This window comes from Rhodamnia argentea, chromosome 7 (assembly GCF_020921035.1).
Source record: "Rhodamnia argentea isolate NSW1041297 chromosome 7, ASM2092103v1, whole genome shotgun sequence".
NCBI classification, from domain to species: Eukaryota; Viridiplantae; Streptophyta; class Magnoliopsida; order Myrtales; family Myrtaceae; genus Rhodamnia; species Rhodamnia argentea.
Genome location: NC_063156.1, coordinates 9,652,138 through 9,675,929, shown reverse-complemented (window position 1 = coordinate 9,675,929; position 23,792 = coordinate 9,652,138). Strand labels below are relative to the sequence as shown.

General features: G+C 40.6%; 3 protein-coding genes across 5 annotated transcripts; 1 reads left to right on the top strand and 2 right to left on the bottom strand.

The window, feature by feature from the left end:
- Nucleotides 1-594: 594 nt before the first annotated feature.
- LOC115737732 (presenilin-like protein At1g08700) lies at nt 595-2,395 on the bottom strand. The gene has a single exon (XM_030670038.2). The coding sequence runs from the start codon at nt 2,169-2,171 to the stop codon at nt 795-797; it is 1,377 nt and encodes a 458-aa protein (XP_030525898.2). The 5' UTR covers nt 2,172-2,395; the 3' UTR covers nt 595-794.
- A 4,993-nt stretch (nt 2,396-7,388) lies between these two features.
- On the top strand, nt 7,389-9,079 carry LOC115737736 (transcription factor MYB60). Of its 2 annotated transcripts, XM_048282232.1 has the most exons (4): nt 7,389-7,406; nt 7,456-7,602; nt 7,765-7,894; nt 8,042-9,079. In XM_048282232.1, the coding sequence occupies exons 2-4, from the start codon at nt 7,470-7,472 to the stop codon at nt 8,826-8,828; spliced, it is 1,050 nt and encodes a 349-aa protein (XP_048138189.1). In that variant the 5' UTR covers nt 7,389-7,406; nt 7,456-7,469; the 3' UTR covers nt 8,829-9,079. The 2 variants fall into 2 exon arrangements, with proteins under 2 accessions (XP_048138189.1, XP_048138190.1); XM_048282233.1 differs by lacking the exon at nt 7,389-7,406 and having other exon boundaries at nt 7,430-7,602.
- A 7,763-nt stretch (nt 9,080-16,842) lies between these two features.
- On the bottom strand, nt 16,843-23,432 carry LOC115737713 (cysteine synthase). Of its 2 annotated transcripts, XM_030670003.2 has the most exons (12): nt 22,926-23,432; nt 22,184-22,293; nt 21,873-21,930; nt 21,654-21,728; nt 21,465-21,563; nt 21,195-21,332; nt 20,703-20,754; nt 20,577-20,626; nt 18,804-18,863; nt 17,764-17,844; nt 17,328-17,538; nt 16,843-17,254 (listed from the first exon to the last, which is right to left on the bottom strand). In XM_030670003.2, the coding sequence occupies exons 1-11, from the start codon at nt 23,385-23,387 to the stop codon at nt 17,458-17,460; spliced, it is 1,266 nt and encodes a 421-aa protein (XP_030525863.1). In that variant the 5' UTR covers nt 23,388-23,432; the 3' UTR covers nt 16,843-17,254; nt 17,328-17,457. The 2 variants fall into 2 exon arrangements, with proteins under 2 accessions (XP_030525863.1, XP_030525862.1); XM_030670002.2 differs by having other exon boundaries at nt 21,465-21,728; nt 22,926-23,428.
- Nucleotides 23,433-23,792: the final 360 nt, after the last annotated feature.

Below are 23,792 nucleotides of genomic sequence, written 5' to 3'. Positions count from 1 at the left end.
CACTTGCATGGAAATATGACAACTATGATAAAAGGAGCAATTGGATTGCTAAATATCTGTTGCTACCATTATCAAAACACTAGAAGACATAATGAAGACAATATCAATAACAAAACACTGATAAATAACTAATGCATATTAAAAGTGTTTAGGAAGATTAATATCAATCTTCTGCTAAAACATCAACTCATGTCATTACAGAACATGCCAAAAAGAATAAACAATTAGTAGAGAGTACAATGGATCATGCTTGCTACTAACACCCTAAGCATTATGATTTAAGAGCAAGCAAAATTACGAGCACAAACACACCAAGGAAGGAGTGAAATATGATCTATTCATCCTACTTTTAGAATTGTTTCTAACCTAGAAATTCATATTTCATATTATTTTCTTCCATTAATTCAATGATTAACGCTTGTTCAATGGCACAAAAGATCAAAGGTGAACTGAAAGGATAATACTGCCATCTTTTGAATCATACTAGATTTACTGCAGGGTTGAATCAAAAGATGACATTATGAATTTGCTCAAACATAACGAAATCTAGAACATAATTTACAAACAACGAGAAACAAAAAGCAGGGAGTAGGATATTGCAAAAGATTCATTACCATGTTTCCTGAGAAAGTCTCATTACTGGGCCTGGACATCCAGAAAGTTACATGAAAAAGAGTGATATTTCTATGGGGGATTCCACAGCTGTGTACATGGATGCCAAGACCACAAAAATCAGTGATGTCCTAAAACAATGTAAGTGTCTCCCCGTCTTCTCTCTCATGAAAAATTGACAATTAGAACATCATTAAATTCGTAGCTACACCAACAACAAAGGGTTCCATTAATAATCGAGTCAAGAAGTAAAACATGACACCCAATGTGATGGATATGGGAAGGGCAGGCAGAGCTCGGCGGCGCACAGACAACAATATAAGGGTGCACCCAAGTCCCGAAACAATTGCAAGGTAACAAGCATAGACTGTCATCAAATCATACATTGCAGCTCTACCCACCAGAACACTGTAAAACACGAAATCTCCAAGACCAAGTCTAATTCCTCTACCAGAACTGCGATCATTCTCCCCATCATCTCTCCTTTCCCGCTCTCTCCCACTCCCTAAAGCCAGCATTTCAACCAGCGGGGACATTTCTTCCTCAATCTCCGACTCCCTATTTCCAAACTGTCCCCCTCTGTTAGGCGTGATATTCACCACCGAGAACTCCGATGATCTGCTGCTCGACGAGTCCCTATCCCGGAAATTACTCACCAATGGGGAGGTTTCCCCTTCATCCCGACTATTCCCACCTTCATCGCTCCTCGAACTACGAATGCCATCGTCACCATGGTTGCTGGCAGTCTCATTCCTCCTAGGGTTGTCTCTAGAAACAGATTGCATCTCCACTGACCCTGAATCTGATACGCCAGCAACCAAAAGGCCCAAACTCGACCCCCGGTCACCACCACTTTGAGGTGCAATCGGACGAGCCTCATAAATCAGAGCAGGGAGTTCTTCATCCCTGCTGGAGGCCAATTCAACCAGTATCTTAAGCGGCCCACCCGGGGCCAAAACAGCCACCAAATCATACACCGCCAAAGCCACAAGCAAGACCCAAGTCGTCCATTCAGGCAATTTCGAAAACCAAACAGCCACAATAATCCCCAAACAAACCATATAACACTGTCTCAAGAATATGGGTATCCCCCCACCGAACACAGACAATACACCCACGACCGTGAAATTCAATAGCAACAAGAAACAAGTGATCGAATCAACCGGGATCGAGAAATGCTGAATGATCGACAGAAAGATCGAGCCCCCCATCGTGGCCAGCACGGAGAAGGCAGAGAAGTTCATGTAATACTTGAGGAATCTGGTGAACTTGTAGTAGTAAAGCACCACAAGGAGGAAAGTGACCAGCGCGATGAGGACGACGAACACCAACGCATTGAGGAGCGCCCCTTCGAGCTTCTGTCCGACGGAGTCCGACGGGTTCTCGACGTACACGAGGTTCGCGGCGGTGCGAATCGGGGCCGAGGACGCAGGGGCCGAGAAAGGGTTGGAGGGGGAAAGAGCGTAGACCAAGAGGACCACGAGGAACATGCAGATTGAGACCGGGGACATCACGCCGATGATCTCCCCGCCGATCGAGTCGAGTATGCTCGACTCCATTTCCGCCGGCGAATTTTCGTCGAGCAGGTGGCGGGCGATCGGGGATTTTGCTCGGGTTTCCTCGCACGGTCACCGCATTGGGTACGCGGGTTTAGGGCTCGGGGAGAGGGAGATGGGGAAAAGGGGCAAGCGAAAGTGGAATCGGCATGCGGGGCGAGGCCGGGAGTGGGAGTCGAAGCAAAAGTTTTTCACTTTGCTGCTCTGTTGCATCACCTCGGTGATGCGGATCTCGTTGTCCACTCGATCCGTAAGAAAAGAAAGAATCTTTCCTATTGCCCCTCGGGCGGACGAGAACGCAAATTAATTACTTTCAAATTAAGCCCTCGTCTCGCAAAAATTCTCAGACGCCTAATTCGGACCCAAATCTATCCTTCTGTCACGATCCGCAGCGAGAATTTTTCACGTTGGATCGGTCATTCTCCACGTCAGATCCGTCTTGGACTTTGCGCGCGCATGAACACCTATGCATTTTAAGGTGATATTTCTTGCGGGATTGCTAAACGAGGGTAGATTTGTGTCGAAGGTAAATGTGTTAATTGGAGTAAATTGACATGGCAACGCCGGTCCGAAATTTTTTACCGAGTTACCCCAAAAAGAAAATGGTCGAAAGAGAGTGATGGGAATAAAAATTATACGTTCTTTGTTTGATTGTGATCATATACTTCAACATGAAGTTGGATTGTATATTTATTTCGTAAAAAATGAATGGTTCGAAAATTATTTTTTTAAAAATAATTATTTTTATTACTTACTTGTTAACTCTAGAAAAAGGATTTTTTTTAAAAAAAATTATAACGAGCCGCAGTCAAAGTGGACTTCCCTCAGAGTCTTTGCTTTTAATCATTCTTTATGCCCAACCTTCCTTTTTATATGACCAAAGCACTTGCATTCAATTTTTCAAGAGCATGTTGATTTGATGTCCAACTCAATCTTCCTATGTTCAAGTCATTTTGATCTAACCCATTTAATCTAGGATCCTAGACCGACTGACCCGGTCCAGTGAAACCGATTGCATATGCTTGAAACACATATTTACAATCTAAATGTATTGAACTACCCCTCATTCCCTCATTAAATAAAAGTTTAAATGGTTTTTTAAAAATATTTTTAATTAATAAAGTTAAAATGAAAAAATAGCCAGTTCGATTAGAGTGGGTGGTTCCACCCCCGAAACGGGACTAACAATTATCGAGTCTAGTTTTATGGAACCGAAAACCGGACCGATGCCCTTGGGAGCCGGACGGAACATACCGATGTTCGATCCCGAGCGCTTCCGGTCCGATCGGTTCTTTTTGCTCACCTCTAATAGAATAGACACGCTTATTCAAGATATTACCTGTATCCCGACTAGCAAGACTGGACAGTGTGTAAATTTTTACTATTTCAACATTTCAATTATGATTTGAGCGAAAAGAAGAAGAAGGAGATAAAAATATCCATTCCCATGCTTAGCCTTACCAGTGAAACCAAGTATAGGATCAGGTCCACTGAATTTCCTTGGGGTTGAAGGACAAGGTCCAACCCCACCCTATTTTTCAAGGCGGTTTTGGCCAGGATACCGGGCCCGAGTTTGTTTTGGACAGGTCTAGGGTTGACCTAGGAAGATGTCTTCTTGCCCATAACCATGACCAGCTGAATTGCTTAACCGGATATGAGGTCCCCCCAGTGTAGATTTGCTCAAAAGTTCAATTCCCGACTAAGCCAATAGGCATACAGCTCTACTGGTAAAGAGATTGAGGGGTTCGATATCCGCACTCAAAAGTTAAAGAGACGAGAGTTAGTGATGTGATAGAAAAAAAAAATCCCGACCAAGCACTCGAAGCATAATTTACTCTCCCTAGAAGTTGTCAAACCATGTGTGTACATACATGGCGTCTCTGGAAACTACTTAAGCCTAGACCTTTAGAAACCTAACATCACAAAACAACCGAGATAAAAACTATTGACCATCGAAAGACATGCCCGTACATTGATATATTAAAGTGGACAGGGTACATACATAGAATCATGCGATGATATACATATATATATATATGTATATGTATATCTATGAGGAGATCTATGAGGAGTCAAAATTGCATCAAAACAGATTTTTGCCAGATGGCAAACCATATTATATGTATTTGATTTTGATATTAAATTTATAAATGGTATTTCTAATTCATTACCAGATTTTCTCACACGAGAAGTTTTATAGGGAAAACATTGTACACCATGCTACCAAAGAAAGACAAAGGCAAGGGCAAAACTGTTGCCCAGCCAGAAACTTCAATAACTCAGGGAGAAGCTCACCCCTATTCGTAGCTGGCTTGAGGCATCCCAAACTCCGGAAAAACCTTTGATATTGCCTTCACCTTCAATATATCCCGGCCATCAATCACCATTAATACCTACATCCCAGCTGGCTACGACACTTCCCAAGGATATCCTTAAGGATTTACAAAAATCCTTAAGAAAAGATATTTTCCTATCGGAAGAGGTCCAATCCCCTTTTCTTTTAAAAACAAAAAATATTTCTAGCAAGGTGGTTATTCGGTCCACGACAACCCCTCCTGTTGCAAAACAAAAATCAATTTTTTTTTCAAAAAATATTTTTTTGAGAAAATTTATAATGTTGAAAAAATTTTATCATGTATGCGCAAAGAATATGTTTGGAGAAAACCGTTCTTATACCCCTCGTGATCTTTTGAAGACGGTTGAGTACTATATATATATATATATATATATATACCAACCCCAGCAGGGATTCTGCTTCGCTCCTCCCTTTTTCTCATCCAAACAGCCCTTGTAGCAGTACTTTCTAGTTGTAGTATGAGTTCTTCTGTGATGCAGATGGGGTCATTCAGAGGCTGGGCATGTCAAATCGCTTCAGTTGTTGGGACGGTCGCCCCCAATCTACTCTGCAAATCCTAAAAAAAAAAAAAAAAACATTTCCGAAGATCAGTGATATTCCTCTTGCTGTCCTCGACTTTGTTTCTATTAATTTTGATAATTTTTACGACTATATTGAGTAATTTTTACGACTTTTTGATGTAAGACCCTAGGCAAATGTTACTAAAGTCTGCATAATCTTAGAGTTATGTGATCGAGTTGACTACTGCCAGTAAACAATATAATTCATGCAGAATTTACTAATAGTAAATATAAGTGCCACCATAGTTTAATTAGTGAGTAAATATTTCTATACGCACGCTATATGTGTAGTTTTATTTTTACGTAACCCATTTTCCTCGCCCTTGATTAGGTGGTTATAGTTTGAAAATTTGGTGATTATCCATATCAATAATAATAAACATGAGTTGCATAAAAAAAGAAAGAGAGAGCGTATAGACCGTGTACTTGAAATGTTTCTTCAAAAATAATTTCACTATATTAAGTGAAAACTAGTGTGTCTGCTATTAATGTTGTAGTTTTCCTTGTGGCAAAGATCAAAGTTTGAAGGCTATCATCTGCCTATATGTTGGATAGTTTTGAGCATGCTAAGATTGATTGACATAATTGATAGAAACATGCAATGCGAGAGACTTCTATAGCGTGTTGAACATGACCAACGTATTTAAATACCCATTTACAATCTATCGAATCACTTAATGTAGCGATTTTGGTAAGTTAACCTTAGTGTACCCAATATTACTCATGTTATTAATCTCGGTCACTGATTCCTCACCCTATCAAGCCACCGAATTCAATGCTCGTGACCCCTTGTTTAGCTCAAAAAATATTCTTAAAAGTAAGAAGAAAAGTCTTATGGAACCCATTCTCGATATGAACTCAAATAGGTCAGATTCTATACCTAACAACAATAACAACAAAAGATGAATAATTGGAAAAAGAGGATACTCTTGTAGAATGACCTCAAGAATCCACTTCAAAGTTAGGGTTTTTGGCTGTAACTTGTATGCATAGGTGGATTAAAGCCACAAATTGATATATGCTAAAGAAGGATGTGTTTAGGTTATAATGTCACAATGACCGAGCAAGACTAAGAGCTTCACATGGGAAATTCTTGTGAAGACAAGATTCAACAAAAAGCTTAAATAGACAATAGCGTAACTTTCTTGGTGAAACCAAAGGACAAGTAATTGAAAACCCTTCAATGGTGTAATCACTGGGGGCTTTAACCAATAATTTATTAGCCTACCTAAACTCTTTATACCACAATGAAGAGATCCATGAGAAAGAAGATGGACCCAAAAAAAAGAAGAAGGGAAAATTGCAAAAGCCACCCTCGACTTACCACATATTATATTTTGCATCCTCCTTTTCTTTTATATTTCCGTAGCATCCTTCAATTTCAGAATTTACATTTTGAACCCGCTTGTTTTTAATTCTTACACTTGTCCCTACAACTTTAAAAGAAAAAATAGATAAAAGTCCATTTTTATAAATTGTGGAGAGATCCCATGCACATAAATAAATAGATAAATAAATAAAATCTCCTTATAAATTGGAACGAAAATTGGATACCATGTTAAATGTCTAACCCAAAGCCTTAAACTTATAGATGCAACGAGAACACCTACATTTAAAAGGCATATTAACCCGTAAATAAACAATGCGGGATACTTTTAATCACTTACAATTGAATATCAAGAAGCACATGCATTAAAAAAGGGTGAGACAAATAGAAAATTAAGAACATCACGTGTAATTTTAAAAAAAAAAATTGGTTTCTTTGTTATTTTTTTTTTTTTTTTTTTAGGGGTGGTGAAGTTCCCCAACTTTATGTAGAAATTATAAGCGGCACGTGACGCAGAGGAGATGGAGATACAACATTCAACCTCCTCTTCTGACTTTTTTGCTTCCAGATTGACTCCATTTAAGCTTCTTAGTTGATGGAAACGACCCTGCTGACTCAGCATGGTAGATCAAAGTGTGGGATTTAACATAAGAGAAATTACAAAAACGAATTAAAAAAACAATTAGGGAGCTGCTAGTGCTAACCTTACGGTCTAACAAGATTGTCGCTTATTTCGAACCACACGATATCTTAATCAAACGAGTGCTTTATGCAAAACATGAGGCGATGGTGTGTGGATTTACGGCTAATATTGCACTGTCTATACTGAGAAGTATTTTTCATATATATATATATATATATATATATATATATATGTACACACAGACACTCACGGTCTTGTAGAACTATTCATATAAAGGTCCAGACACACACAAACTCATAGTCTCACCCCAAAGCAAAGAAAAACACAAACACCTTAGAGAGAGAGAGAGAGAGCATAAGTAACAATAGGTGATGATAGAGTAGAGAGAGGGGGGGAGGGAGGAGATATTGTGGCTATGGGGAGACCTCCATGCTGTGACCAAGTCGGCATCAAGAAAGGGCCATGGACTCCTGAAGAAGACATCATCTTGGTGTCTTACATCCAAGAACACGGCCCCGGGAACTGGAGATCCGTCCCGACCAATACAGGTAATGGCGCGCGTACACCCATTCGCCCCAGATCCGAGCTCGACCTCGGTCGATCTTGGACGAGTTACAGTAATCTCGCGAAGTATTGATCATTCATGGAATTTGCTGATCGTCTGAATTTTTTTTTTTCCCTCTTTTCCCCTTTTTGTGTGCGGGCAAAAGGGTTGCTAAGGTGCAGCAAGAGCTGCAGGCTCAGGTGGACGAACTACCTCAGACCAGGAATCAAGAGGGGCAATTTCACACCCCATGAAGAAGGCATGATCATTCATCTCCAAGCCTTGTTTGGTAACAAGTAAATAACTTTCACCCTCGAATCGCCACGAAACGTTCTCGATCATTCCGACTTTGCCGATGATAATCGCGTACATTGATCTTCTTTTTTTCGTTTATCTTTTCTTGTGAATCATCTGGGATTTTTTTTTTGGCTTTCCCGCTTCAGATGGGCTGCCATAGCTTCACACCTCCCACAGAGGACAGACAATGACATCAAGAACTACTGGAACACCCACTTAAAGAAGAAGCTCAAGAAGTTGCAATCGCCATCCTCATCCTCCATGATGGACCCCCACAACATGGCCCCCTCAGACACAACCACCCCCTCGAGAAGCATTGATGACCCCCATCATCAGAGAAGGTCGTCAAGCAGCTTGGACCTCATCGCAACCAGCAGCCCTTCCTCATCGTCTTCCACTCTCAACAAGCTCAGCCTCACCTCCACATACGCCTCGAGCACGGAGAACATCTCTAGGCTCCTTGAGGGCTGGATGAGATCCTCCCCGAAAGCTAACGGCAACATCGACAGCGACGGTCGGAAGTTCCCTGACGAGAAGGGTTTCCCAGGCCACGAGAACAACAATGGTGGGAGCTGCTATCGCCCTAAGGCCGAGCATCAAGAAACCGGCAATCACTTGATCTCCCACGACGAGTTCGAGTCGATCCTGTCGTTCGAGAACATGAACAATCACTGCAACGTCTCGTGGGACAAGTCGAATGGCAATTCGACTCATCATCCTCATCATCACAAGGGGGGCTACGGCGACGGTCGACCTAGCAATGCGAACGATGATGAGAAGGTTCCCGGGATGACGACGATGCTGGAGAGGAATTACAATAAGGCGAAGTCGTCCGAGCACACGCCGCCGCTAACCTTTCTAGAGAAGTGGCTCCTCGATGAGACGGCTTCCGCCCAAGTAGAGGACATGATGGAGTTACCTTCAATGTTCTGATAACAAACCCTTTTGCTCCATGTTGTTGTTCTTTCTCTTGTTTAGGTTTGGATTGAAAGGGCCAAAAATTAGAGGAAAAAAAAAAGACAATAGTTTTAAGAGGTTTTCTTGATGTGTGTGGGACTTGGTACTTGGTCATGTTGGGGGGGTTTCTAAAAGAAGGTTTAGGATCTCTAATTTGCAGCTTTTGTAAATCTAATTTGGCTCTGTTTTGAATGAATTGCCAATCCTCGCTTCGCGTCATTTCGGAAGTCTCACTTGGGGTCATGTGATGTTCTGCTCACTAATCAACTTCTTAATCATATACTCTAAGCACCATTAGTTCATATTAGCAAAAGCACAAATGGTTGAATCAAAATTCATTCCGAATACACGCCTGTAACTAAGAACGCTCCTCTTTGCCAATTTTTTTTTTTTTTTTACTCTTTTACACTCTTGCTTTGAATTAGATGAAGAATGAGGGATAATAGTCCAAAAAGGTCCTAAACTCTTTGGCAATTTGCCAATTTAGTCATAAACTTTTCAACTGATGTCAATTTAGTTCTAAACCTTTTGAAGATTTGACCAATTTAGTCATAAGCCTTTCAATTTTGTCAAATTTTTCCTAAACCTTTCAAGTTTTGCCAATTTAGTCCTAGACCTATTATTCGGATAATTGGTCGAAAGGACTGAATTAATGAATTGTCAAAAGGTTTAGGACTAAATTGGCACAATTGGATGTTTTAAGACTAAATTAGCAAATCATCAAAAAATTTAGGACTAAATTGGCTAAATTAAAAAGTTTTTTATGACTGAATTAGCCATCATCGTACAATAAGTTTACGACCTTTTGACAATAAATTGAATTCTGATCTTACAAACATGACCAGGGAGCTACGAAGCGGGCCTCGGCCACCATCTCTAATTATCACTAGATAATGATCTTCCTAGCTAGGTAGACTAATCGTGACCTAATCGCATAATTATGACAAGATAATGGTCCCAGTAAACCTTCGATTAGCGTTGGAACCGGGTCAGATTTAGAGGTGAGGTCTAGGGTTAACGGAGGTCGAGATTCTCACTCAACCTTCTTCTTCTTTTTTCCCCAAGTGGGTACGTGATTGTTCATTTGAGGCTATCAGAGGAGGAGGAGGAGGAGAGGGAGAGAGATGAAGTTATGACAAAAGGGTGGGGGGGAATAATAGCCAATTAAAGTAAAATCGCCAATTGTGTCACGAATTTCTTGCACACCCAAATGGGGTAAACTCCTTGAGGAAAAAGAAAAAAGAAGAAGGAAAGGCGTTTTGATTTCACGAAGGAGGGAGAGAGATGGTGAAACCTGTGATCTCAAATTGACCTTTCGGTGTGAGAAGCTGGCAAACTAATGCTTATAATGCCATGCCTACCATGCAACTAGCTTGTATTCACAGGTTGCATCAAAGGGCTTTCCTCTCTTTCTTTTCTTTTCTTTCCTTTTGACTCTTGTCCCCCCCACACAGCTCTGTGATGAAAATATTTCGCGGCATCGATCGCGATGGGTCATCCTGTCGTGGCATCATCGAGTCAATTGCATCTTCAATTGTTACCGGCATGCAATTTCCCTCAACGGACCATCGAATTTTCCGAACGTCGAAATCCAAACAGATGAGTCGATAGGACGATATGACGTCGACACGACATACGATTTCGCCGATGTGCAAGATGTTCCCGATCAGTACTTGCGTAGTGTAAAGGAAATTCCACGCGGGCTTATGAGTAGAGCTAGTCCCTTACAAGCTTATTGCATATGAAGCCGACTTAACTCGTTCGAAACGTAGGTTTAGGTCGATTACTTTGTCATCGGATCGGAGTTCCAATGCAATTTGAAGCGGTCGACCTCGTGATTTTCACGCCTCTAAGATCCTAAAGCTGATGATCTGAGCGTGTCAAAGTATGGTCTAATGTTTGCTAGATCTTGCCTTAATAAGGGCCGGGCGTGGCTGTCATAGTTGCGATGACCGTTATGACTAGTTGGTGTCGACTATTTCATATCTAAATCAGCTTTTCCCAAAACATCCAGGCTCATATCAATGACATTGGTAGCATAGGAAAAAAATTGTCCAGAAAGTTCCGAACAAATTGTACAGCGGTCAATTTAGTCAAACCTTTTAATTATGTCAATTTAGTCATAGATCTTTTGACGATTTGTCAATCTGTGTCAATTTAGTTCTCATAAATTCATATTGACGGAATGGACTATATGGACGAATTATCAAAAGGTTTAGGGCTAAATCGATAAATTATCAAAAAATTTAGAATTAAATTGACATAATTAAAATATTTAAAACTTAATTGATCATCGTACAACAAGTTTAGGACTTTTTGGACATTCCGAAAACCCTTTTTACGATGTGAATGGAGGTTTGACCCTTAATTAGAATAGATAGATCTTGACACGGTTTCGATCCATCAATAGATCGATCGGGTCGACAACGGTTTGGTTTGTCGCCATTCATGAAATGCTTACGTAGAACATGGTTTTGTCAAATTCCAAGATAAAAACCATCCCACGAGAAAAATAAAATGGAAGAAAAACAACGTGCGACAACTCCGATAAATGGTAAAAAGCTGAAAATGAGGAACGTCAGATACATCGGCCCTATGGTTCAAATAGCGTAATACTAAGAAAAATGGAATTTTTGAAATTCCACGCCACAAAAATGTAAGTGGCAATTCTATATATCTTTAGGATAAATATCTTTAGAAATCTCAAATCGACGCCACATGAAATGTTTATCTCAAACCAATTTTCATCTCACAAGAAATCATAAATCGACACCTCACGACGCATGTACCCAGAATGATCCTCATCTCACGAAAAATTTCAAACAAACGACGCCGCTGCTGGCCCGAATTTACATTTCACGTCGGATCCAAACTCCTAATAGAAGATTGATCTGAGATAGATTGGGAACTAGAGGCATCGGTTTGGGATTCTTCGCGGGATGGAAATCAATTCTTGGTAATTATGACACGGGGATGCCGGTATCGATTGGGGCATGCTTCGTAGAAGCACCGGTTCGGGATTTTTTTTTTTTTTTAATGTTATGAACATCTTTTAAGTAGTGTGCGGGGAAGGGAAGGGCAATCGCTAGATTTTCGTTTTCTCTGTCCCCCCTACTGTGTTTTTTTTTTTTTTTTTTATATGGCTTCTGTTTCTGGTAAACATTAATTAAGCTATTATATTAACTTTTACTGTTTGCGCTCGTGTGGTTCGTACTTGACTTCGGGATCACCGCCAACGAGACAGACAAACCTCGTAAATCACTGACGTACGACTACGTTGTTTTTTTTTTCTTTTGTCCATGTGGGGGGACAAACGTAATATCTTCACTTCAGCCTCTGCAGATCCACCAAACGCTCTGGAGATGCCAACTGGCTGTGGAAGTGATGGAATTTGGACCGCTCTCTCTCTCTTTTTTTTTTGTCTTTTCTCTTAATGAGGGTTTCCGTCGATTAATTAATTAGTCAGTCGTGTAAATATTCTCTGCGCGAGATCGTTTGCCGTACCTCAACACAAGCATCGGTCCAGTCGGCTTGAATGTGAAGAAAAAATGAATAGGGACGCGCTTTGGTAGATATGGAGGAATCACAGCTTCAATCCACGAAGCATCGACACTCTTTAAGGATTTACGTGTTATGTCCGATACTCTTCTACGTGCGACAGATCTATGATTGGCGCTTTAAACACGCCAGCGACATGCGAGTCCAGTATCCCGAAATGCCTTTTTTGACGCGCATCGGTCAATTTTAATCATTTTCAATAAATTAGGGATCAAAATGTAAATTATCAAAAATACATATATTTAAGTCATATACCAAATCATCCCAAAATTAATATACTTAGCCAGCAACAACAAAAAAAAATTAATCGTGATATAATAGAAGAAGAATAAGAAGAAACTTGCCATTGGTATAATTTATCATGTATATATAAAAATATACATTTAATAGATAACGTGTCTTAACAGTTCGAAATTCTCTATTTTTTTTTTATAATAACGTGTTGACGTGTCATATCGTATCGTGTCGTATCGCGTATCGCTTGTTGGTATTGGTGTTGCTTATGCTTCAGCACGTCGAGTATTCTCTTGTCTCCCGCGTATTGAAATGCCGTTCATACTTCCCATCGATACGAAGATATAAGATCTCGCTTTCCGATAAGCGGGCGAGCCACCCTCTCTTGAGTCTCCAGAAGGGCATTTATAGTTTGGGCCCGTATTTCATTGGTAATTTGAACTTGGACTCACGAATGACTACTTAGTGACCCGTATATGATTACTTTCTGTTGTAATTGAGAGTTGTAACAACGATACGAACAGTGCTATTTATAATAGAACCTTCTACACGATATAGTCTTAGTTTCAGGGCAAATCAGGATAAATATCGTCTCTATTTTTTTTCTTTTCTCACATTTACTTTCGGTCTAGTTGTGTTTGTGCGACTAATCCTAAACACTGTACACGCCTGACGTCGAAATTCATAAAAACATCACTGTAACTTACGTGGGCTGTGATATTATTGCAGAATGTTAATGTTGACAGGTTGTTCTTGACAGTTCCTTTGCTTGCCATGCATGCATGGGTTGAGTAAAGATAACGCTGTTCGAACGAGTATGCTAGGGTTCCATTTCTCAGAACCCATGGGTTTGGTCCGAGAACGGTCGAACAATACGTGCTACCGATCTATGACTAGAAATTCTCATCGGGAATATGATGGTTTTAGAGATAGGTCTCGTGCTTGCGGTTCACACGGCGATGATTGTGACCGCCTATTCAAGTGGTATACTTGGCTCGAAAGAAAGACTCGTAGACTTTCGTCCGACCCTACGCATACGTATGTAAATTCAATGATCCCGATGGTAAAATGCATATGGACCATTGATCTATTTTTAATTTTTCCAAGTAACGTGCCTTGATTATCCTCTTCGGCAAATGTGATGGGCTCGATTGTCGCATTTTCTCGAGATCGAGATCGAGATCGATCGTTCGAGAGAGAGAGAGAGAGAGAGGTGTGGATGCACATATATGTTGAGAAACCCTAATAATTTGAGATAGTAGGGGACCATTTGAGCAAAAGATGAATGAAACGGACATCACTTTCCTAAATAGCTATCATCTTTCTACCTAACATTGCATGGCTGGCCTGTGAGACAATAGAGCCACCCCCTCTGGTTATGATCCTCATAAATAGGCCTTGTCCAAGGGAAACAACAAGCATTGTCACGGACGTGGGGCCGAGAGAGAGAGATCGCGTTACACGGTTTCTTATATCGTTTGATATCCCGACGTAATCTCACTCCTTTAAATTGAGTGTTGTCGCTCCAAAATTAGATTACATAGATTAAGTCGAGTCACATTTCGACCCTCAAATTTTCCCGATTGTTGTAAAGTGTCTTGAACCTTCTCACCATTGACTCTAGCCAAATTTTGCATCGGGATTCGGGCGCATCCTCTCACTTGACCTACTATGAACAGAGGCAGAGTCGCCTCACCTTGTTCATACCCCATTATGTCTACGATACGCGGATCAACTAGAAGGATTGTCGCGAGCAGATCGCTTAACGGCATGCGTCACGACTTTGTTGTGAAAAATTCGAGATCGTAATGGGCTTAAAAAGTATCAGGAGGGGGGACATTGCAACAATCGATACATGGGGGGGGGTGCATTTTGCAACAACCCGAAAAACTTAGGGGGGGTGCAAAATGCAATTCGTCCAGAAATTGATGATAATAAAAAAAATTTTAAAAAAAATGGATTATTAGACGGTCGACATCGTCTGGCGATAGATCTTTGTATACGCACATTTAAGTGACAACTTTTTCAATGGGACCTGCCATGTCCTGTCTCTTGTTCTCCAACTCAATCTGGAATGATGACACGTGGCGATTCTAACAGGGCCGTACCAAACTTAGAAGCTGCTCGTGGTTGTCACCCAATGCAAGTCAACCTCCAAAGTACTAAAATTCCAGCCAGAGAAATATAAAGCCATTTTTTCTATATATAGAATTGGAGAAAAGCTGAAAATCAATGTGGTACATTGAAATTGAATCAAATCGAAACCTGTGGTCCATAGATTATCAATTCGAAAAGAGTGAAAATTAATTTACTTAATGGAAACACGTTTATGCTGTTTTTACGTAGAATTTTTTCTTGAGGAGTGCCTTCAAAACATTTACTAAACATCGAACTGATAAAACTTTGCGATTTAATTCTAATGTACTGACTTTTTTTTTCATGATGTATGTAATTGATATTTTGTAAGAAAATGAAAGTATCCCCGTATAAACATGTCCAACAATTTCCTTGTAAGCTCAAAAAATCACGAGATCAAGCATTTGAGTTAAAAGGAGCCAAGCTTTATTTGAATGAGAAGTTCTTCCCTAAGAATGAAATATGGCCCTCAACTTGTGCACCTAACTTTCCGAAATACTAACAAAACCGAAATGAGCACAATTATAGGTGACTTAGATGATTTAGAAGCTCCAAATGTTCCGTGATCGAGCATTTGGCCCAAAAGGAGCCGAACCTTCTTCGGATGAGAACTTCTTCCTTTAGAATGATTTACGACTCCCAGCTTTCGTGCACCAAATTTTTTCAAAATATGAACAAAATCAAAGCAACACAATTATAAGTAAAGCTCTCCATAACATTCACTTTTGTAATATAATATGTACACTACTTTATTTTGGGTGAAAAGATAACGAAAAATCCGGTCTTCGTAAATTGATAATAGTTTTTTTTTTTCCTTTTCCAAATTACATACATCTATGAACACTAGCATTGATCAAACCGAATTTCAGGGGGGCAAAATGAAAATTTTATTAATCTAGCTTGGTTCCATGTGAAATTACTTCCAAATTGAGGATTAACTCTGGAGGACCTATTCCTTCGAGATTGAAGTGAACAAGGGAGGCGCATTATTTTTGTCTAATTACTGTCTGATCCCACTGCTATCAATGCGATTTTTCAATTTCGCCCTGCACTGAGTGGCAAATTAAGTGTCGCCATTCCCATCCATCACCTGTCCACATCCATAAAATTGAAAAGTGGGAAAGTTAACCACGGAGTCTCAGTGGCATTAAGTGGCTTTGCTTTATGGCCTTCAAAATTAGGGGGGGGGAGGGGCATGGCTGATGGCCCCATCCCATGACAATTTCTCTAAATTTTCCTTTAGGAGAAAAAAGAAAAAGAAAAAGAAATTCCAGGAAAAAAATAAAATAGCCAATTGATAATTTGCTAAATGTGGGATTGGCGTCATTATTCACTGAGTGACCGCATTTAGATTGAGCCAAATATCAGTGTCAGTCAATTAATGACATCATCAATGCCAAATGCATGCGCACTGTCACGAATCAGGACCCGCCCGAAAGTAGAAACGGGTCTTAAATTGGATTGAATTCTCATTATTGTATGGTGTTTAATTGCAATTGGCAGGACTTGTTAGGCTAGGCTTTGGGAAATTGTACGCTAGGGTATCTCATTGGACGTTCAGGTGGACCTGACCGATGAGGATCTTACTAGTAAGAACTTAGTGGTGATTTGATTATCTCAAGATCATCAGGCCTACCAAGAGAGGACCCATGTTTGCAAACAGGCATGTGATTCTGGAAAAATTGGAAATAGACAGCTCTTTAGAGCGTTGCTCATGTTCACCTCATCCGATCCCCATCGAGATCGACGAAATTCTTACCGACGCAAATAGTGCCACGACATCGATTATGGCTCCAACTCTAAATCGTCGTGCATACTTCCATCGGCAACCATTGGTTGTCCAATCTCTCTACAGTAGAATTAAGCAGACAGATAGTTAGCAGCTCCATTGATGATGCATCAACTGGTTAGGTGAGAATCTACTGTGCACTTGCTTGAAAGGATCAAGCATAGATAGTGGGTCTCAACCTCAGATCACCATAAGATCATTTAAGCATGAATGCATTACTGAATATAGACAACAGGTCATTTTGCAAAGAGATTCCAAAGATAACCAAGTCAGCAATTTGATGCTGCTGCATATTTACAGTTGCAGAAAAAAAAACAGGAGGATATGCCTGTTGACCATTTCATACATTTGAACGGACATCCTCTTTCTCCAGTAATAAATGAAACATCTATGATAACTAGGGCAGAGAGAGCAAAAGGGATTAAACATATTGAGGATGATCAATGGACTCGTCAAGAAGCAGATCAACCTTGCCCTACAAGTTTGCTTCGATCTTTGTGTACACACAAACTAGGACGAACAACCATCTGATTATGGGATATCGATCAGTCCGTAAGAGACTCAACAATGGGACAATTCAAGGAAAATTCACCTGTCTTTATCATCTCTTTTCTCGGGCGAGCAAGTCCAAGGATGTCCACAAATTTTTATGCCTACTTTTGGTGCTTCCATGCAAAAATTGCTCCTGAAAATGTACATCAGTCCATTAGAAGACATGAACTTCAAATGCAGAGTAGGCGGAAAAGAAGCTTTACTACCAGAAGTCAGCCCTTTTTAGTTCTCTCCATCAGAATGTAGACAAGGCCTCGTCATTTGCAAAAGACCGTATGGACAAGCTCGCCCCTTGGCTTGAAGGGGGACGTTCATCCGTCTCAAATTCTTACAGTGTCACAATTTTCGAACTTCCTCGTGGATAGAATTGAACAGAACAGTAGGGATGTACCTCTCTCCAAAACTTGGAAAAATTACCTGCATTGTGGGACCACACAAACTTCAATAGCTCCCACACCATCCCCGCCGTAAAAGAACAAAATTTCCATTTCCTTTTACACCATAGAAGATGATTTCTTTTGAAAGAATAAAACTAAGGCACCGTGTGCTCCCGCTACCTTTCTTCTGTTAATACAATCTTTACAAAAGATATGAAGTTGACAAAGTTAAGCTCATTCAGAACCAAGCTAAATGAAGAGTTACCGCTATAAGTTTTCCTGCGTTTTCGGGTCTGCTTGCTAAACTAATGGCAGCAGCTGCAGCAGCTCCAGAAGAAATGCCAACCTAGATGAAAATAAAATGTGTGAAAGTTAATCTCCAATTAGAAGATACATGATAAATTTTACAACACTATATTTTCTAAGATGTCTCCCGAGAATGGATAATATCTTGTACAATGGTGAACTTAAGTTCAGCAACAGGGAAAAGCTTTAGCACCAATGGAGTGCATTTGCATGGATTTTGGTTAGGTACAGTTTTGGTCTCCTAATTCTTATCAAATGTGTAACTCGGTCCCCAAAATGTTTTTTCCTTCTTTTTGGTGCAATTAAGTCCTCTACCTGCAACTGCTCCTTACATCACATTCCATCAATTTTGCAGATGTTGCGAAATTGATGTAGCCATGAAATTGCCAGGTGCAGATGATGTAGCATACAACATCAGCAAAATTAAAAAGAGATAGGGTTGGGAAAGGGGTAGCCACCCCAAAGACCTCCAGCATCAAGGGTCACTAGTCCTCGCCGGGGGGTTGAAGGGGTGTACCCCCCTCCCTCCCTCTCTCTCTTTTCTTTGTTTTTCTTCCATTGTACTTTCGCTAGCTTGGCACGACTAAGGTGGCACAACCAATAGGCGATGAGAGAACCCAATCGCATAAATTAAGTAAGATAGATTTGATTGCAACAGCTAAAAAACAAATTTGAGGGCCCAATACCAGAAGTGTACTCATCCCCTTTTCTAATGCTTTGTCAGAGCAAACAAGGATTGTTTTTCTATTTCTACCATAGAGAGTTTTGCAGCCACAAGTTTTGGGAGCAGACGCTCCCCTTTGAAAAGAAAGCCTAAGACTAGACCCATCTGAACCTCACTCCCAAGGCCTATTGAGCTGGGACCAAAAGCCAATAAGGCCATTGGTTTCTTTCTTTTCTCCAAATTACGCAGGTTAACAAGCAGCGTTATCATTACACTCCCCTATAATGGTCTAGGTTCATGAGCAGTGAAGTAAGGGGAAAGAAGTCCATGATTACCAATAAACCGTCTTCCAAAGCTAACCTCCTTGCCATTCGGATGGCTTCATCATTGGTAACCTGTAACATCATGGAAGTTAAGTTTACAACCAAGAGTAGAAAGAAAATAACAGGCAAGACACAATAATCCCACTGAGAGGCATTACAACAATGAAAAGCAGTAACCAACCCACAAGATGGAGCTTAGAGATTTTCGTACTGCCTAGAATTAACTAGCGAATAGCGATGAAGTAGTATACGATGGCCTAATTACTTAAAAGCCCGATTGAAGATTTTTCAAAGTATTCCCGAATTTTAAGAACTGTCAAAATTTTACCATGAATATCTAACGTGCATTTCCATTCTACTCCACCAATAGGACTCAATTAGTGTGACCATCAGGGTACCAATGTGGTTCCTCATACAGCGCCAATGTGGCATTGACTTCTCCAAAAGAATAAGATCTCGGATGCATGATGTACACATAACCAAAAGAAGCTCGATATTGATAGGAAAAGGAGAGAAAAAAAATGCTATGAGAGAGAGAAAGAGAGAGAGAGAGAGAGAGAGAGAGGGGCAAAAGTCAGGCCATAGCTCTGATTGCTAGTCCTTTGTTCGCAGGCAACTAGATTTGTCTTGGTCTACTGATCAAAACCAATAGCTAGAGCCAAATCTAAATGTGGTGCCATGAATTGATCAACCGTCAATCTCCACACGGAAGGTTAGATCCACCATGGACCTTTACTTGGCAATTAGATATGATAAACCTATCAAACTGTTGCCAAGGACTAGAACCACCCTTGAATTTGAATTTTTATTCTTAATTTTTATGACATGTAACACCTAGATGTTAAAATTGTAGAGTACTTCAAGTAAGCAAGAACAAATCAGACATGTATGAGCAGGAATAGTTTGAGTTTTGAAAGCAATAAGACAAACTCCACTTATATAAGAGTATTCTCCACAACTGGTCCCCACACAGGATGAATCAGGAGGGTCAGACAAAAACAAGGGGATCCTGAAATAAGCATAAATAAGGGCATCCGGAAAAGCAAATGTGTGGGTTTCAACCAGTGAGAAATGAACAGAAATATTGCCGCACGCCAAGGTGTGGTGTCAAAGACAAAAATAAGGCATGCTGAAATAAGCATAAATAAGGGCATCCTGAAAAGCAACCATGTGGTTTCAACCCAGTGAGAAGCGAACAAAAATGTTGCTGCCCACTAATGTGTGGTGTCAAAGTCCATGATAAAGGGACACATGGCAGAGGATTCAGAGCTAAATTAGAGACTAATGGTCTAAAAATATCCATGTAAATGAACCACCCTAATGGGAAAGATCACTGGTTGATGTTGTTGCAAGCAAAAGCAACAATCAAAGTTACTCATTTTCATTGATTGGTTCAAAGCTTATGGATGATGAGGAATTAAGTTATCTTAGAAGAAAGACATACTACAGAGAAAAAGAATTGAGACTCCAATTGGGTGATCACAACAATTTGGTACTTGCAAATTCCTGAAGACCCATTCTGCAAATTCATTTGCACATGTAAAGCATAAACGAAGGTAAATCTTTTCTTGAATAGCTTTTTGCTGGCAAATTGTGGGTGACAGTAGGAGAAAGTATAACATGTAACCCAACCAATTAAGCGCTCTTGTTTAATGGGCATCTGCATTTACTGTCGTTCAATGTACAAAATGGCAATACTTGACTGGTGCGGTAATACCACATGATAATGTCACAAGATAAAAGTGTTCTCTACCATTCTTTATGTTTTGAAGATAGAGCTATTACCTTAACAACCTCGTCAAGCAATTTAACATCCAAGATGCTAGGGACGTATCCTACAAGAAGATTTGTAAAAGTGAATGAAGCAGACATTCGACAAAGAGGAATACAAGCCATGGACAATGGTTTGACCTGAATTTTCCCCTGATATTACGCTCCTCTCTGCAGGCTCCACACCAATTACCTATCAATTGAGTACAACAGGAAGTTTACATAATTATTCAAGAGAGAACCGTTGAGAAGGCTGCAACATTCAGAGAAGAGTCAGTCGTCAAGAAAACCTATAGCACCCTAAAGAACTTACACAATGAGGTGAGACGAATTATCAATATAGTAGTACAGTGCCTCAGAATAAGTGCCTAAAGAGAAATCGTATCACTAATAGTCACCTGTTTACCATGCACTGAAGCCTACAATTTACACCCTCCTAAGGTACTTAAACACTTAATTGTCATGCCAACCATTTCTCTCAATTTGGCCCATCCACCCGGCACTAGTTTTCCTCATATTTGCAGGTATTAATGACATGTCACATTCTCACCAAGGAACATAATTCCAACAAAGACTGAAGAAGAAATTGCCACAAGAAACAACAGAGGAATTTCACATTTGAAGTTGACGAACCTTAATGTTTCTGTTCATCATTTTCAAGTAACGCCCAGTACCCGTAACCGTACCACCGGTTCCAATTCCAGCAACGAGTATGTCAACATTACCCATTGTGTCCTCCCATATTTCTGGTCCTGTGGTTTCGAAATGTATCTGTAATTCACAGAAGTCAAGACACTTTATGATGGATTAGTTTTACTTGAACATCAAGAGGAACAAAAGTGAAATGGTAGAGAAGAAAATCAGAAGACTCAGAAATTTTCACAAAAAAATGCTGCCAATAACCTTTGCATTCGCCTGATTATCAAACTGTTGAAACATGTAAGCGTTTGGCATCCTAAGGGCAATTTCTTCAGCTTTGTCAACAGCACCTTGCAGGCCTCTCTCAGGGTCAGTCAAAACAATATCAGCACCAAAAGCACGTAATAGTATTCTCCTTTCAACATTAATTGATGCAGGCATGGTGACAATTACTTTGTATCCCTTGACAGAAGCGACAAAAGCAATGCCAAGTCCTGTATTTCCAGTGGTCGGTTCAACCAGTATGCTCTGCATAATGGAAAATGAAACAAACATGTCATGTCCATGTGTAACACTCAAAACAAGCATTTCATTAGAAAGCAGACTATGGGACAGCATTACGTGCGAAGTGATACTCTTTTTTTACTAAAGCAACAAAAGCAGATACCAAACCTTTCCGGGTGAGATTAATCCTCTCTCTTCTGCATCAGTTATCATGCTATAAGCGATCCTGCAACATCAACATCGATGGTACAGTATAAGTGAACAATCCAATAAACTAAATTCAAAAACATTTTTTGTTACATGTAAAACCAACGAACTAATTGACTAGCTTCTACTAAAGGGCGCTGCTGTCAAAGAAATTATCAACCCACAGCCACTTCATAGGGAAAATATTACCAGTGCAAGAGTTGATATTCATTTAATAGCACCAAGCAATATAAAATTACCAACCCGAGTACAGAGCTAAAAAGGAAAATTACCTATCTTTAACGCTTCGGCATGGTTCCATAGATTCAAGTTTAGCAGCAATATTAGCCACACAGCCTTTCGTGACCTTGTTGAGATATACCATTGGCGTTCTCCCAATCAACTACATCCATTTGGCAAAATAAAAAGGTTTAAACACAAACCGCTAAATACTCCATAAAGCAACATCATGGAAACAGTCGAAAACTCACTCATTTGTAGGACAAGGGCTTACAAGCCATCATTGCCACAAAATAATGCTTGGGAAAATGGATAGTTTCATGTAAAAACAGCTCTCAACTGGCATTGCGTTGCGACAACAAGGAACCAGCCAGTAAATTGGATCTAAAAGAGTGTCGCATCCTAAAATGTCAAACCTCGTGCACTGCATTCAGGAGTTGACGACAATATGGCCCATATTAATGCGCAGCATACTAGAAATATGTGACAAACACAGCATTAGAACCAAATTCGTGTCAAGGTGAGTATTACAAGAGCATTCCTACATTTGTGAACAAAAACCAAGAAAGAAAGACCAAAATTTTCTTGATTTCCACTATGTTCCGCCTATTTGTCCATGGCTTGAGCACCATTTTCTACTTTCCAAGCAACCTAACAGGAGCTAAACAAGGGAAACAAGCATCGCCCAGCACGGTTTATCTTTCCAAGATGGACACCATTTCAACAATCATAAAAAACAGAGAGAGATAGAGAGATAGGGAGTAGAATCACTGCCACGAAGGAGAGCACTAAAACCTGTGTAACATCTTCGGCTATGTTGACAGCTTGCAGGTCTTGCTCGTCGTCCTCTTCTTCTTCATAGTCTTCATGTTCGATTTCTTCTACTTCCTCGTCCTCGTTAATTTCAACTTCCTCCTCATCTTCTTCTTGCTGGTGCCTCGTGCAAAGTGGAGTAGCAGCTCTAGTGAGGACGATGGGACCGAGTCTCCTTCCACCGAAGGAGCCGGAGGAGGAGGAGGAGGAGGAGGAGGAGGAGGAAAATGCATTCACTGGAGAGACGCGCGAAGTCTTGAAGGACACGAGATGACGCCGCTGAGGCCGTGCAGTGGAAGCGCCAAATGGAGGAAGAGAAGGGAGGAGGTGAAGCGTGGATGCTGATGCCGCCATTTTCAGAGCTCTACGAGAGTCCGAAGAAGACGATGGATATAGATGGGTTTTCGTTTTTTTATATTTCTGTTCGTTCGCACTCTTCAGCATTCGGGCCGTATCGCGGGCTCCGAGGGCCTGCAAGCCAGCCCGGCCCGGGAACGAGGCCCGCTTTCGTCAGAGAGAGCAAATCCCAACTCCATTTTTTTTGTGTTGTTCTATGGTCGTCCATGTTGATGGGCTCGCACCATTCCCTGTTGTTCTATGGCTGCCCAAAATTCATGTAGAAATGTTCGGGCCGGCCCGGGTCCGCACCAAAGTTACGAGCCCGCGCTTTCCCATGTTAGGGCATTGCCTGAGCCCATTCATCTGCCATTCGGATCTCTTGGGCGGGCGGAGCAACCCGTTCACCCGCTGGAATGCGTTTAATCCCCCCCTCGGCCCCTTCTTTTTTTTTTTCAGAAATAACATTTCATTTCATTCACTTCTTCGGATATAAGAGAGAAAAATCGTAGT